This window comes from Uranotaenia lowii, chromosome 3, assembly GCF_029784155.1.
Source record: "Uranotaenia lowii strain MFRU-FL chromosome 3, ASM2978415v1, whole genome shotgun sequence".
Classification (NCBI taxonomy): Eukaryota; Metazoa; Arthropoda; class Insecta; order Diptera; family Culicidae; genus Uranotaenia; species Uranotaenia lowii.
In genome coordinates, this window is record NC_073693.1 from 115,122,821 (window position 1) to 115,139,821 (window position 17,001).

The 17,001-nt window shown below is 38.1% G+C and overlaps 1 protein-coding gene across 9 annotated transcripts in view; it reads right to left on the reverse strand.

The window, feature by feature from the left end:
• Positions 1-3,083: 3,083 nt before the first annotated feature.
• LOC129751786 (potassium voltage-gated channel protein Shab) overlaps positions 3,084-17,001 on the reverse strand; it is a 372,964-nt gene continuing 359,046 nt past the window's right edge. For 6 of the 9 annotated variants that reach the window (XM_055747503.1, XM_055747499.1, XM_055747504.1 and 3 more), the window contains 4 exons: positions 12,268-12,464; positions 11,297-11,570; positions 10,987-11,183; positions 3,084-6,729 (listed from right to left, as the gene is read on the reverse strand). In XM_055747503.1, the coding sequence (XP_055603478.1) occupies positions 10,990-11,183; positions 11,297-11,570; positions 12,268-12,464 (665 nt within the window). In that variant the 3' untranslated portion in view covers positions 3,084-6,729; positions 10,987-10,989. Of the gene's footprint in view, positions 6,730-10,986; positions 11,184-11,296; positions 11,571-12,267; positions 12,465-17,001 lie in introns of those variants that run through there. The other 3 variants (XM_055747500.1, XM_055747502.1, XM_055747508.1) reach the window with 3 other exon arrangements.

Consider the following 17,001-nt stretch of genomic DNA (forward strand, 5'->3'; position numbering starts at 1 on the left):
CATCGAGTCAGACCATTATCTGGTGATGGAGAAGATGCGCCCAATTCTCTCCGTAGTGAACAACACACGAAACCGGCGCCCGCCTCGGTTAAATATCGCACGACGCAATCGGTCAAAGCAGCGCTGCCGGCAGAGGGCGAGCTTGACGAAGCCCCTCTCGAGGACTGTTGGGATTTGGGATACCATAAAGACAGCCATCAACAGTGCTGCGGAGAACGTCATAGGTTATGTGGAGCGTACTCGTAGGAACGACTGGTTCGACGAGGAGTGTAGGAGGGTGATGGACGAAGAGAATGCCGCGCGGGCGGCAGTAGTGCAAAGAGGCACCCGTCGAAATGTGGAAAATCACCGACAGCGGAAGAGGCAGCGAGTCCGAATTTTCCAGGAGAAAAAGCGCCGTCTGGAGGAGGAGGAGCTCAAGGAGCTGGAGCAGCTGCATCGTTCCCAAGAAACACAAAAGTTCTATCAGAAACTCAACGCATCCCGCAAAGGCTTCGTGCCGCAAGCCGAAATGTACCGGGATAAGGACGGGGGTATCCTGACGGACAATCGTGAAGTGATCAAAAGGTGGAAGCAGCACTTCGATGAACACCTGAACGGCGCTCATGCAGGAGATCAAGACGGTGAGGGAAGGTACATCGCCGGCGTAGCCAACGACGTAGAGTAGCCACTCCCAACGATGAGTGAAGTTAAGGAAACCATTCGCCAGCTGAATAGAAACAAGTCGGCTGGGAAGGATGGTATCGCAGCTAAACTCATCAAAATGGGCCCGGACAAGTTGGCCGATTGCCTACACCGGTTTATAGTCTGATCTGGGACATAGAACAGCTACCGGAGGAGTGGAAGGAGGGGGTAATATGCCCCATCTACAAGAAGGGCGAGTAATTGGACTGTGAGAACTACCGAGCGATCACTGTCCTCAATGCCGCCTACGAAGTGCTGTCCCGAATCCTACTCCGCCGCCTAACGCCACAAGCAAACAGATTCGTGGAAAGTCATCAGGCCGGCTTCATGGAGGGACGGTCAACGACGGACCAGATATTCACATTACGGCAAATCCTCCAAAAATGCCGGGAACACCAAGTCCCTACGCACCATCTATTCATCGACTTCAAAGCCGCATACGACACGATCGACCGTAACGAGCTATGGAAAATCATGGACGAGAACGGCTTTTCCGGGAAGCTGATCAGACTGATCAAGGCGACGATGGATGGAACGCAGTGCTGTGTGCGGATCTCGGGTGAATTGTCGAGTTCATTCGAATCGCGCAGGGGGCTTCGACAAGGTGATGGTCTATCCTGCATGATGTTCAATGTGGCACTAGAAGGTGTTATTCGACGAGCGGTGGACGAAATGCGGGGCACGATTTTCAACAGATCCAGTCAACTTATCTGCTTTGCCGATGACATTGATATAGTCGGCAGATCATCTGCGGCGGTGGAAGACATCTACCGCAAACTGAAATGCGAAGCAGGAAGGATTGGGTTGATGATTAATACGTCCAAGACGAAGTACATGCTGGCCTGCGGATCCGAGACCGACCGAACCCGCTTGTCCAGTAATAACAAGGTCACGATCGACGGCGATGAGCTGGAGATAGTCGAAGACTTTGTCTATCTCGGCTCACTGGTGACCGCAGACAATGACACCAGCCGTGAGATCCGGAGGCGAATTATCAGCGGAAGTCGTGCCTACTATGGACTCCACAAGCAACTGCGGTCGAGAAGACTTAGCCCTCGCACGAAGTGTAACCTGTATACCATCTTTGGCGGCGTACAGGAGAACGGAGTGTGGAGGCGAAGGATGAACCACGAGCTCGCGCGACTCTACGGCGAACCCAGTATCCAGAAGGTGGTGAAAGCTGGCCGGATACGCTGGGCAGGACATGTTGCGAGAATGCCGGACGACTGTCTTGCAAAACAGGTGTTCGCTACGAATCCGGAAGGAACAAGACGAGCGGGGGCGCAACGAGCGAGGTGGTTAGACCAAGTGGAGCGTGATCTGGCGAACGTGGGGTGCCCGAAGAATTGGAGAACGGTTGCCATGGACCGAGTGAATTTTAGGAATTATGTTCGTCAAGTTATGTCGTGAGGCGGAATACTATGTAAATAAAAAAAAAAGTTATTGGATAAACATTACTAATTTCGTAATCAGCAATGATTACGATCAATTCAGAAGAAGAATATACCGTTTTTAACTCTAGGGATCAATTGAACTCATAATCAACATTTTAGAAAACTTTTTCTGAAAAAAGTTGAGAGTTTTCCATTGCTTTGAAAATATGGTATTATGACTTCATATTTCGCTCGAACGATTGATACATTGGAACAAATATTGTGATTATAATTTTTTCATGTAAGTGACATTTTAAAGTGATGAAAAAAGATCTTGAAGTCACATTTCGTGATATTTTTCAAACAAAGTTCAATTACTTAAACAATTATGTTGTTAAAATTTTTTGAGCTTTAAGTATTGTTGTTTTGCTTCATTTGGCACATTTTTCTAGAATATTTGATCTTTGTAGGACATTTCAATTTCGAGATATAGCTAAAAATCAAGTATCCCCAGGGATCAAGTATCCTCACTCTCTCCTATATTGGAGATGTAGCCTAGAATCCCATCAACTACTCAGTGGTCAGCGGTTGGCATCCTGAAATAGCAATCTCAGTGCCGCTGCAGGTATGAGTTTTATTCCCGATCATGTTTTTTTTTAATTTTAGGTTTCGATTGCGTGTATAATAAAATGAATAAAAGTGGCTCCAGAGAGCTAATTGCAAATAATGAATTTATCTCTTTCTACCTATCTCTGTCTCTCACTCGCACATACACCCATCATAATGGGAAGTGGGAAGTAGGAAATAAAGTACACTTTATTGTACATAAGTGTTTATTGTTGATGAATCCAGAGAGATAATTATTTAATAAATTAAATCAACATAAACTGAGACTTAAGAAATGTAGAGAAATCGAAAAAAGTTGACACCGGATTCGGTAAAACCGCCCAAATAAACTCGACAGGAAAATAAAATGGAAATCACCCTGTTCCCGGGAGAAGTGAGCATCAATAAAAAAGACCAACGTTTGAATCTCGAATCAAAGATTTATTGAGTGTACTTGTAATTCTCTCACGTATCAACAACAGTATACCAATACAATGCTGTGTGTAACTTAGGACGTCTAAATGAAGAACATAAATGACTAGAACGTTTGCCGTAACTTCTAAACCCAACAAAACGGTAAACTAAATAGAGTATGAAAACAGTGCAACACGCTAAACTTTATCCGAACGAAAAAATAATAGTATCCATTCTAACATAGCTTAGAACCGTAAATCTATTACAGCGATAATTCGTTAGACTTTTCAATTATTACCTAAATAACTTGCAGACTAGCATCGGTTAAGCTTCACTAAATGTAGTGAGTTTTTTTGTTTCTTTTGTTTTTTTTTTTACCTATACTCTTGATTGTGTCAACAGAACAACAAAACGAACTTGTTAAACGATTGGACAGCTTTATTTTGGATTTTTTTTCGCTATTCACAAAATTGTCACCACATATAGAACGAGATGTTTTCCGGTGCTTGCTGGATCTATGTAGGGGTTACTGACTGTGTGTGTGTTTGTGTTGATTTTTTGTTATGGCTTATCTAAAAATTCTTATTGGCTAGCATTGTTCTTCTTTGTTTGCTTCTGTATGTATAGATTTGCTTACTTTTTTACACATTTATATATAACTTCATTATAATATGGTTTTGTTTTTTCTGATTTTCCTCTCTTTTGTTATAATCTAGATGTTCTTTTTGGTTTTTCGTCTTTGTAGCTATTTTCACATTACTTTGTATATATAATGTCTTCAAATCGAAAATATTTAAAAAGCACATTTCATTTTTGTTTATCTTAATGTTAACGTAGTTTTAAATTTATTTCTTTTATTATACAATGTTTTACTAACATTTCTTTAACTTTTATTTCTTTGTTTTAATTAAATCACAGATATAAGCCATCATTTATACTAGTTTTCCTTTTAATTTACTTTATATCGTTTTGTTCCATACTCTGAGAAAAAAGTTACTGTTTTTCTTATAAATGATTTTTTTTCTCTGAACTCGCGTTTTTTTGTTGTTGTTCCGCATTCGTGTAGAGTAAGTACGTGAGTGATCGTTTCTAGACGTGTGTGTGTTTGTGTATGTGACTTTTGAGAATATTCGAAAACCGGACTAGCTTCGACTTAAACGTTAAACAACCCCTTTTAGTGAACTCCTTATCTCCTTTTTTCGTTTGCCTTACTTTTTTAAGTGCTCTGAACATTAAAACTACATAGTCGGTTGTTTTAGTTTTGTTTTGTTTGTTTGTTTGTGTTTGTTGTCTTGTTACTGTTTGCGTATATTTTTGTTTATACTTTTGTCAGCGTGTCTGAGTGTGTGTTGGTGTAAGTTTATTTTTTTGTTAATAGATTATGTTTGATTGACTAGCGTTTGATTAGAAAGTGATAGCTGCGCTCAGCTGCTTTACGGAGTGTTTCAGTTTTTTTTCTTAACCTTTTGCCACTAGAGACTAGAAAAGTTGTCTTTACGAAAGCTGCATTTCTGCCTAAGAGACATTGAAGCGATTTGGTTGAGAATTGATAAGAATTCGGCATTTTGATTGAGAAATTTAGTAACTAGTTTGTGTTTTTCTTGTTTTGTAAGGATTTTGCAAATATTGTATTTTTCTTGTTCTTGTTAAGTTGGTTTTCAGTAACTTGCGAAAATCAAACTTTAATTACATTAAAGATTGTATTGCTTTCGTTCAATGATTTCTTGATACGCCTACCAGAATTGCATTTACGGTTGGTATTTTCCCACTTTTTGTTTGTGATACAAAAGGATTTTACAGTCTGTTGTGATTTTTTATGTTCAATTTTCTGTATAGATTAGGGAAATAATATTGATTGTTTCATAGATTCGCCCGATGCTCGAATTTGACTTCACTTAGCCTCTGTTTTGTTACTTTTATATAAACCGCATAGAAATCGCTATTTTGAAAATGACGTGATAGTTCCTTGCAGTGCTGTAAATCATCTGATTGTCTATGAAAGTATCGGAGATTGGAATATTTTAGTGATAAGAAGTTTTCCAAATGGTTGACTATTGAAAATGGGCATTTGACCACGGACGGATGCAGATACTTTTAAAAAAAATACCTACATAGAATATTTCAAAGTCCAAAAATAATTGAACTGAACAGCAAACTGAAATTTAAAGAAATACTGGGCCGAAATCTACCCATATTTTTAAATAAGCATTTGAAAATTTTAAATAAAAAAAAAACGAATTTGTTTTAGGTACATAATGTTTGAATTGAGTTTATTGGAGTTTAAAATAAAGAAGAACAAATGATTTAGGATTAAAGATTCTAGTCTCCAAACATTGAAATCAGAATTCAGGTTTTGAAAATAAACTCTTGAGTTTTGGGTACCCCTTCCCAAGTTTAAGTTTCTTGCTCAATACGAGAAATGATTTACACGCCTCGTGGCCAGATTTACTTTTCTTATAACGAAAGGAAAAATGCTCAAAAAGCGATAGGATTCGTGATTTGTGTTTTTGCTCTCGCTCGTTTACGATAAATGGCTGTATTGATGTAACATTTCACTAATTTGTCGCAAAGTTAGATTGATGTTATCAAAAAATTTGCAGCAAGACTGCCTACTCCAGCTTCTGTGGTTTTATATAGAAATAAAAAAAAACCGGAGAGGAGAATACGAAACATCCACCGTCCTTAGATAAAACTTAACACTATAAAATCGAGTCTTTTTTCAATCGTTTCAGTTCCGTCAACGGAGCTTCGGTAGATTTGTTTTGTTTAATTCTCTTCTCATAGTCGTTTGTCGATATTTACAGATTGGTGGATCACGAGCGGCTGATTATATTATGGAAAATATCAATGCATTTCCAGATCGGATTTGTTGTTGATCGAATGAAACGTCAGATTTGGTTGGCGGTGGATTTTGACGAAGTTATTGCTGATGTTAGATTACGTTGCGGTTCGATTTATAAGTATTTTCCTTTCACGTATTATCTGGTATGTGCCTTATGGTATTTTTAATTCATTCGACGAGTGTGAAGATTTTCGCTGGCCTTTTGTTTTTGTCAAGAGGGGGAGAGTTATGCAAATTCGTTTTTCCTATAATGTTTATTTCCCCAAAAAAAAACTATCCTAAATAGTAGGGTGCGATTGACGATATAATCGTTGCGTTTGACGATTTGTGTGAGTGTTGTGGTTAATATCAATTTGAATTACACCATCATCCTTGTCCGTACTTTTGTTCGTTTGAATTTGAATTAATATGTGTTCATTAATTTAGCTGTTCTTAGTTCTGCCTTCTCTTCCGGTTGAGTTAAAAATTACATTTCAAAGTTCGGTTTAGCGTCTGCGAATGTTTACTTTTAAAAACTACTGTTTCACTTCCTTTTTTGCACAAATTTTGTTTTTTTTTATATCTTAGTTGTGCTTAATTTAGTTTGTTTGTTTTTGGTTTGGTTTCCTTACGAGTGAGCTATTTTGTAGTTGGTTTCTGTTTCTGTCGGCACATATTTGGGCAACCTTTCTCGTCGTGGGGTTGCCATTTCTTTGGTTTAGAGTGTTCCGTTAGTTGCAATTTGTTGATTAGAGTGACGTATTTACATATAGGCGCAGATAGTTTTAACTAGGTTCAGTATTTTTCGTTATTTCTGCCTTTCGACACTTCCTGCAAATAGAAAAAGAACATTTAGTCTACCTAAAGCTATATTTTATTAATAGTGGCTCCAGAGAACTATTTTTTTTTAAACGAACACAAACACATACAGGATCTCAATGAAACTTGTTGTTTCCTCAAAGCGATTCCTTTTTCTTAACTCTAAGCGTACATCGTTCGAGGATATGATGGCTAGCATCTTACAAATGCTAAAACCACAATCCACAGAAAGTGTACTATGTATGCCGTGACCGGGATTCGATCTCATACCCGTTGGCTTAGAAGACTTGAAAGCTGTCCTCTACGCCACGGGCTGCGGCTTAGATTTCAAATAATAAAAAAAAACTAGTAATCATCTCAACTAGAGATGCACCAAATCTCGGGTATCTCGGAGCTATGTAAGCGAAATTAAAATGGAAGAATACGTTTTCTCATGCACTCCTTCTTGTACATTTTGGAGTCCATGGTCTTGTATATCACAAAAAACCGGGATTTTTCGTCCGCAGCTGCAAATACTTTACAAACCTTGCACTTCCTTGCAAACTTATCGGCAAAAACGAATTAGAACTTGCCGGGAACATCATCCCGACCAGTGCTTTATAAAATTTTTGACCTTTTCTGAGTGGTATGCCCTGCTATCAATGATGTCTTTCAGAAAAAGAAGAACTTTTCTATAACGCACTCTGATACGACAAATGCCGTTGACTGCCCGCAATTGCTCCAGAGACTAAACTTGTACGTTCTAGGTTGTCGATTGCGTAATCAAACCATGTTTTGGCTGCCATGAAGCCAAACAGTCTTCGGACAGAATCACCTCCTTTTCCGATGTTGTGAAGTTTTAAATGATATTTCACACTTATTTGACTATCATGTAATCAAATCTATTTTTAATCGTGCAATCCGTGACGTCACCTGTTTTAAATAATCAGTCTGTATGACAGCCGTTAAAAAATTCAGAATAAATAAAATGATTTGGTTGGTTTTACGACCTGAAATCGTAAAACAGTTTATTCTCTGTTGATTCAAAAATGATTGTGGTAAATTGTAGAATCAGGATTTATACAATAAAAAGATAATTTTACAGCACTTGTAAAGGGTGATACGGTCAGAATTTGGTCAAGGAAAAACGCGTGTGAATCGATGAAATCGTTTATTTAAAAAATCATATTAAATTTCTTTTTCAAGTTTAATTAGTATAAAATTCAGGAAAAATATTCAGTTAGGCTTCCGCTTTTCCGATTCCGAATTGCCGGGTCTTACGCTTAACCCCTGCCATCAGATTTAGTAAAAGCCAGTTTGCTTCGAACTGCTGCTCGTCCTTAGCAGATTTTTTGGTCTTCTTTAGGTTCCGCTTGACAATAGCCTAGTATTTCTCAATTGGGCGGAGCTCTGACGTGTTGGGAGGGTTCTTGTCCTTGGGATCCACTTGCACGTTGTTGACAGCGTACCACTCCATGACCTTTTTACCGTAATGGCAAGATGCCAAATCCGGCCAAATCAGTACGAAACAACAGTGTTTCTTCAGGAAAGGCAGCAGACGTTTATTCAAACACTCTTGCACGTAAATTTCTTTGTTGCCAGTCCCGGAAGCTATGAAAATGCTGCTTTTCAAGCCACACGAACAGCTGGCATGCCAAACCACATATTTCTTCGTGAACTTTGACAGTTTCATGTGCTTGAAAATATCTGCTACCTTTCCCCTTCCTTTTACCGTATGAAACTCCTGTCCGGAAGCTGCTTGTAGTCGGCTTTGACGTAGGTTTCGTCGTCCATTACCACGCTGTCAAACTTCGTCAGCATCGTCGTGTACAGCCTCCGGGATTGCGCTTTGGCCGTCGTATTTTATTTATCATCGCGATTTGGAGTCACTACCTTCTTGTAAGTCGATAGTCCGGCTCGTTCATTGGCTCGATGCACGGTTGAAGACGATACACCCAGCTTTTTTGCGGCATCTTGGAGAGAGAGGTTAGGGTTTCGCTTGAAACTACCGGCAACTCTCTTTGTCGTCTCAGTGGCTTCCGGTTTTCGATTTCCCCCCGATCCAGACTTCCTGGCTGTCGACAAACGTTCCCCAAACACTTTAATTACATTTGTAACGGTTGATTTGGCAACTTTTAGCGATTTTGCCAGCTTTGCGTGCGAGTAGCTCGGATATTCGCGATGCGCGAGCAAAATTTTGATACGCTGCTCTTCTTCCTTGGACGGCATTTTGACAACTGAAGAGTGAATTCCAAAATCAAAATAGGAGCAAAATTCTACACACCCACACACACACACACACACACACACACACACACACACACACACACACACACACACACACACACACACACACCTTCAAAATGAGGGGTGTTCAGGTTTTTAAAATGCAAAATTGAAAGAAATACGTCAAGTTGATATTGACCAAATTTTGACCGTATCACGCTTTAGTAGCTTGTACTAACAAACTTACGACACTAGTTTTCGTCACCTACAAGTCCAACCCTTTTACTTGACCGGTCGACCCTTATTAACACTAGAAGCTTGTACTAGCGAACTCGCAACACTATTTTTCTTCACCTACAAGTCAAAACATTTCACAGGACCGGTCAAAAGTTGAAATCGGAGCCCAACTAGTTTTATCCGATACTAACACTAGCAGCTTGTACTAGCAAACTCACGACACTAGTTTTCGTCACCTACAAGTCAAACCATTTCACTAGAGGGGTCGCTAGTTAAAATTTGAGCTATTATGCATGCAGAAAAAAAAGCAATTTTTCTTCACCCACAAGTCAAACCCTTTCACTTGACCGGTCAAAAGTTTAAATCAGAGCTAAACTAACTTCTACCGGTACTAACTCTAGTAGCTTGTACTAGCGAACTTTCGACACTATTTTTCTTCATCTACAAGTAAAAACCTTTCACTAGAGGGATCGCAAGTTGAAATCGGAGCTAAACTTATTTCTACCGGTACTAACTCTAGTAGCTTGTACTAGCAATCTCGCGACACTAGTTTTCGTCACCTTCAAGTTAAACCCTTTCACTTGACCGGTCGAAAAGTAAAATCGAAGCAAAACTTATTTCTACCGGTACTAACACTAGCAGCTTGTACTAGCGAGCTCGCGACACTTGTTTTCGGCACCTACAAGTCACAACTTTTCACTAGAGGAGTGGCAAGTTGAAATTGGAGCTAAACTTATTTCTCGCGGTACTAACACTAGTAGATTGTACTAGCAAACTCGCGACACTAGTTTTCATCACCTACAAATCAAACCCTTTTACTTGACCGGTCGAAAAGTGAAATCTGAGCTAAACTTATCTCTACCGCCCGGTACTAGCACTAGAAGCTTGTACTAGCGAGCTCGCGACACTAGTTTTCGTCACCCACAATTCAAACCCTTTCACTAGAGTGATCGCATGTTGAAATTGGAGCTAAACTAATTTCTCGCGGTACTAACACTAGAAGCTTGTACTAGCGAGCTCGCGACAATAGTTTTCGTCTTTTACAAGTCAAACCCTTTCACTAGAGGGGTCGTATGATGCCGCGACACTATTTTTCGCTATTTTAAAACTTCAAACATTGAGTGTAATAACCTCCCCCCAAGCCCGTTGGGCGTTATAATCTGTTTAACTTATTCTATTATTTAAATTACCTATTCGTACAGATTTCTTCATCAACACGAAACACCCGGCCCACACTCCGTGTGCTAAAGAGAGACGCGCGCGCCGTCCAGTGAGCCGCCTTGTCCTCTCGGTAGATGCTCGGTATTCCACACACTCCACGCGCCTAGAGAAACGCAAACACAATTCCCGAACCGCTTGCGCTTTTGAATAGGCGCGCGCAAATTCGCATCGCTCAAAATTTTCCAAACTGCGTTTCGGCCGCAAATTTCTCGTGAGAATTTTGAGCAATGAAATGTTCCCGTGAACGGAGAACGAAAGAGTTGCGTAAAAATTTCTCTTTCTCATTCGACGCACTCCTGCGTATTGAAACCTGCTCTGTAGTAGGTAACTGAAACGTTTCTGTAACGTCTGTAGTGAACTCCCCATTGTTTTTCTTCTTGAGTGTTTTTTAGATATAATTTTTGGAGCCTGGCAGCTACTGGCGTAGATTGAACGGTTTCACACATGTGCCTCAAACTACTCCTTTTAGATTTTCAAATGTGCTTATTGTACTCAGGGACTTGTGGTTGTCAGCCGCCCTTATTTTTATTTGTATTCTTCCTTTAACATTTCGAGAAATGTTAATGAAAATTAGTGACACCTAACATGTTCTATAACTTGGCTCACCTGCTACGATGACGATGCTCCATAGCCACTACTTCCGCCGTGATTTTCTACCGAGTTGCCCCTACTGGTGGTCGTTTTGCTTTCATCGCTCGACGTTAGGCTACTTCCGGCGAACGAGTTTTTGTCTTTGCTATTGTTGTTATTGGTACTATTACTGCTAGCTGCTGCAAGATATGTTGAGAATGCCGTTTCTGATTCTTCGTAGGTTTTTGATGATCCAGATGGGCGAAGAAAACCGGAAAAAGACGGAAACGAAATAAGATTCCATTATATGAACTAAAACGGGTAGGTATATTTGAGGCGGAATTACCTGTGCTACTTTCCCTAGTCCCTGTATCGAGCCGCCGGTCACCGGTAAGATGATCGACGTACGTCCCGATTCCTACGCCCCGGATCAGCTGGGGTTTGTTCTGCCGGGCGACCTCTTCCTGGGAGTATCTCGGCTGCTGGAACTTCGTTGGCGCCTTGCTGCCCAATGAGGCCGGTGTCGAACGCTGGTGTACAAGACGATGTCGTTGTGCTATCGGGGTGATCGAGGTGGCGATCATTGTGCTTCCGGAGTAGTCAGTATTTGAGTCGCTCCCCTTTTGGTTTATGGGCAGGTGTCAGAGAAATAAAAACAGAATGCATATTAAAAGGTGGAGCTGGCACTAGAAGACAGGCACACTTTCCGATAGCTATTGAACAAACAGCAAGATTGCGGAGCTATAAGGTAGCTCGTTCCACACATGTGTTAATTTAGATAGGAGTGAGCCATCGAGTTAGGGGGGAGGTTTCAAACAGTCATTAGCCGTGCAATGAAACAAGAAAACAGGACAGGTCGACAAAACACACATATTCAAAGGTGAAAGGTTAAGGTCAAGCTAAGAGAGACAGAGAATAGGATTAGCTAAAGGTATTCGTAACACTAACATCTAGGAAGAATATGTTTAACAGAAACAAAAACGGGCAAAAACACGAAACTTCTTGTTTGAAATTGGTAATGGGGAGTCAACAAGTTGCTTTCTTGAATCGCAAAAATACTTAAAGTTGGAAACTAAATACAGACGACTAAAACCAAAACGGTCCGCTAAAAGTACTATTCCTTAGCAAATTCTAAATAACTGACTATCTCAAAAAGGGGGCTTATAAGGGGGCGGGGCGCTCTTAAAGTACAACAAATCATCATCAGCTGGACGTGTTAATTGAGGTTAAACCGAAAAAGAAACCATAAAAATACAGGGATAAGGGGAGAAAATAGATATTATGCTCATTCAAACGACATTCAAAAATCAAATTTACCATATTGGCACCGTTATCCGAGACCCCGGATCCAGACATATTGTCAGCCAATAGTCTTTCGCTTTCTGGATCGGACAAAAGTCTCGACGCTTCAGATTTATTTTTGAGGATCGATTTCGATCGTCGATGTGTTTCTAACTGAGGTGACGTTTCTATCGAATCTATGGATAACGACAACTTTTTAGTATCATCTTTACCTGATTGGTTGGGTTGGGTCAGATTCATTATTTTTTTCCGATTGTTTTCGATCGAAATGGTTATTTTTTGGGTCATGATGATTGTTTGGAAAAAGATGCAGACGATCGCGATTTGATTGAAAAAAATATTTATGATATTTTTTTTGGATCGATTGATGAGTTGGGCGATTAATAGGATGCAAAAGAGAGAAAAAATGGAAAAAGAGAGACAACACATATGACGTTAATGGGTTAATCGTCGAATCGGTTAGATCGAGTTGTTTCACTATCTAGATTTTTCAGCTACCTTACTACAAATCTACATCGCTAATCAACATCGGATTGTTTGGGACATTGTCGTTTGTCGGCTTTGTTACAGGTTCATGTAGTGGAGAATGTGTAATTACACGGATAGATTTTGGGTGTTGAGAAAATTTTGTTTCAGAAGTAAATGGGTTGGAAACTATATCCTGTACACAACGGTTTGAATACTAACAGAAGCAACTGGAAGCTGCTACGTGTCTCAATAATTACAAAGGTGGTGACTATCGGCGAAATAAATGACTTGGCTATCATTTATAATTACGAATTTTTTTAAATCTATTTTACATATTTGAATCTATTCTAACAATCGGTCGTTCATGATTTTCAATTCTATTAAAAAAGGACGGGAGTTGTCAAAACGTATTTTTCGACATAAATTACAAAAATGAAAAATTTTAGATGAAACTTTTCTAATCTTACTCAAAAATCAAAATAAGCATAAAAATAAAAGTTTTCTTTCAAACAATCAATGTTAACTACAAATTTACAAACTAAAAAAAGTGACTATCTATAACTGAATTCCATTTTAAAAATTTAAATGTTCCAAAAACAAATTTTGACAATTCAAGTTCAACAGGATAGTTTCCAGTTTTCTAAAATTGAAGACGGTCTTCTTTAGAACAGCCTGAAACGAAGATTATCAAGAAAACTACCGAATCCTGGTTAAAATATAAATTCAAATCAGTTCAAATCAGTGATAGTTCAACAATAAACAGTATCTAATTATTACTCTTTGATGCTGAACAACTTTAAAATCAAATAAACTGCGAGCTAAAGTGTAGCACCATGCCAAAATCATTAGAAAGAAAAATTTAGAAAGTCGAATTTCAAATGGGTTTCTCTTCTCAGGATATCAAGCCTTTTTTGGTCTTTCAGTTATGAATATGGAGTTTCTATTTAGGATTTCAACTCTATTCTGTTGTTCAACTTCCAATATTATTCTTTAAAATAGCTCTGTTTGGTTTTTCACCTTTAAATATCGAGAGTTACAACTAAAAATGGGGGTCTTCAACTTAGATTGTCAAGTCTCAGTTTGACTTCTAACATAGAACATCGTGTCTAAATTTGTTTGTTAACTTCAAATATCAAATCTACATTGCAACTTGTGAATTGAGTTTAGATTTAGTTGTTCAACTTTGAATGGCTAGTTTACATTGCGTTGCTCAACGTTGAAAAAATGGTCTCAATTTGGATGTTCAACTGAGAATATCGAATCTCTACACGCAAAATAATTCATAAATTAAATATACGGGATTTTTCACGTAAAATAAGATTATAACAAAATCTTAGAATAGATTCTAAGTGTGTTTTGTAGTTACCACTTTGAAGTAGGCAACTGCCGTATAAATTTCACATAAATTTAAAGTGGATTGCTTAAAGTCTAACTTGATCAGTTTATTACGAACGTGTGCATGAACGAATTCTTATAAGAAAATTATCAGTCCTTGATCATGATTTTGTTTACTTGTCTTTTTCTCGTTTCGTATGAAAAAAAAAGACACACACCGTCTTAGCCGATTTAGGCTTACAGACTGAATAAATGACATGGATAACTTAAGATTAACATTTAATACCCAGTACCGAGATGGGAATCGAACCCATGCCATCAGTGGACCAGCGATTACCGTCTAACCACGCTAACCACTCGACCACCGAGACGTACTAAGTGTACATCGTGTACAGTGTGTATCGAGGTGAGATTTTTTTTTATATTCCTCGAATAACTTTTGCCACAAGCCAGGGGAAAAAATATGTCGCTTCATGATAGAGAAACCTGCTTTAACCTTCCCGCATAACCCGATTTTTTGCAGGACAAACAATCGGATCGCAAACAGTTTCCAGAATAATAATTTAGAACAGGTAATAATTGTAATACTACTCATATATTTAATCGTTTTCGACATTTCGACAAACAATTTGCGCTACAAGAGCCCATGGAATCCAGATGCTTTTAGCTCTTGTGGAGAAATTTGAATAAACTTATAAAATATTGTAAACATGAAATTTTTATTTCACAAACCGATCTATACAGCCATTAATTGTAATGAAGTTCATTCTCCAAGTAGATTCAACTTCAATTGAAAATAACTTTCATCAAAACATTTGATTGAATTTACTAAAAATTAACGTATCTTTGAGGTGACGTTCAGGCACCAAATCTTATTAGGAGAACCTTCAGATATTTTATTCGTAGAAGTTACTTGGAAGTCAATTGGATAAAAATTATGTAGTTTTTCACGTAGCCGCTACGGGCAAATTATTTTGCGTGTATTTGGTTGCTTTACCTTCAAATACCGAATCTCAATTCTAACATAGAAAATTGAGTCTCGATTCAGTTGTTTAACTTAGAATATTGTGCTATCGTTTGGTTGTTCAACATTGAATAAAAGGTCTGAATTTGAAAGTTTAACTTAGAATATCGTGTCTCTATTTGGGTTTTTACTTAGAATATCCAGTTTCAATTAAGTTTTTAAGAATTAAATATCGAGCCTTAAAGGATTTTATCAGCTTAGAACACTGAATCTTAATTGGGGGTTATCGTTATAGCCTTTTTGGGAATTTAACTTAGAGTATCGAGTCTCCTTTTGAGATTTTAACTTTGAATTCGTCAGCGATATCAAGAAAAAAGTATATGAAAATGTGTGGGTTTCTTTTAAATATTGATTGATTTATTGATTTATGTACCATGCCGTATAATGGCACCAGAAAATCGTTTGTAGAGAATTGGTACGACTTAAACTGCACCGCAAAAATTATTTCCTGTAAAATTACGCAAATGTCCTGTAACAAAAGGAGCAGGACATTTACCGTAATTTTACAGGTCGAAAACATGATTACGTGACATTTAATTTCTGGTGTACAACTTTTTTTACAGGACTTTTGCTGTAATAATAAATGAATCTTCGTTAACTTTCAAGGAAAACAATTTAAAATTACAGGTTTTGTTAATTGCAGGTGATTTATTTTAAAGGTTGCAGTTTTCAGTGACACGTTATTGTCAAATTTTTTTTCTGTGTGAACCTTAAAAGTCTTTCAGATGGAGGCAAATCTCCATTGGCAATGACCATCACGCAAGTCTTTCACACGAGCGTTGTTGAAAATTCACCTTAGGTTCGTTAAGAAAGTTCTACAGAAATTCGATTCAGCTGATGATAAAACTAAAGGCTCATTTTATATCCTTTCAAATGTAAGGCAATACCTATCGACAAGGATCTGTAGAAAAGTATGAGACTAATTGAGAAATTTGTGCCACTTGTTGGATATGCTGATGCAAATTTGAAATTTAAATCTTATTTGTGAACTGAAAGTTGTTGTCAGATTGAGGGTAAATATCAAAATCTCAATACCTAAGCCAAGCTGAGAAGTAAGGGTTGCAGTTTGTTGAACTTTTTTTGGCTTTTTAATGTCATGGTAGAAAACTTTTAAACCATCGCACACGAAAATACGGTTTTGAGGAACACTGCAGTATGACCCATAACAAATGCGATAATTTTTACGAGTCTGTTGTTATTTTTGGCGATTATTGAGGTTTTTTTTGTGGGTGTATTAGCTCTAACCTTCATCTGTCAGTTGACGTATATTACAGTATATTTTTTTGCTCCCACCCCCCAATCTGAATTCAATCAATAATTCACCAATACTGGTAAAGTTTTAGCTCACTCGGATAATGCGACTTAAAATTCGCACGAAAAAAGTAAAAATTTTGTATGGAAAAGTGAAAATTCCCAAAAACTACTTCACCACTTTCCTCAACACGGAGAAAAATTACCACAGTTGTTCTAATTAGTTCAGCTGGTTGTACCAATCACCAAAGGGTAGTTGATTGTTTCGCATCACACTTTAAATATAATAGGCTCAACTACAAACTGATGATTGACTTGAAGCAATCAACTATGAATATAATGGATTCAACTGTAATGGTATAATTGATTGAACTGTAAATATGATAGATTCAACTACAATTGTATGATTGATTTTAGTCATTCAACTATATCTAAATGTATTTGATTCAACTACAATCTGCTGATTGACCTAACATAGTCAGCTATGAATATAATAGTATCATCTTTAATGGTATAATTGATTCAATAGCTAATATATTAGATTCAGGCTACATTTTTATGATTGATTTTAGGCATTCAACTATAAATACAATAGATTAAACTATACATTTCTGGTTGACCTCTCAAATTTAACTTTAAATATGATAAATTCAATTGTAAACGTATAATTT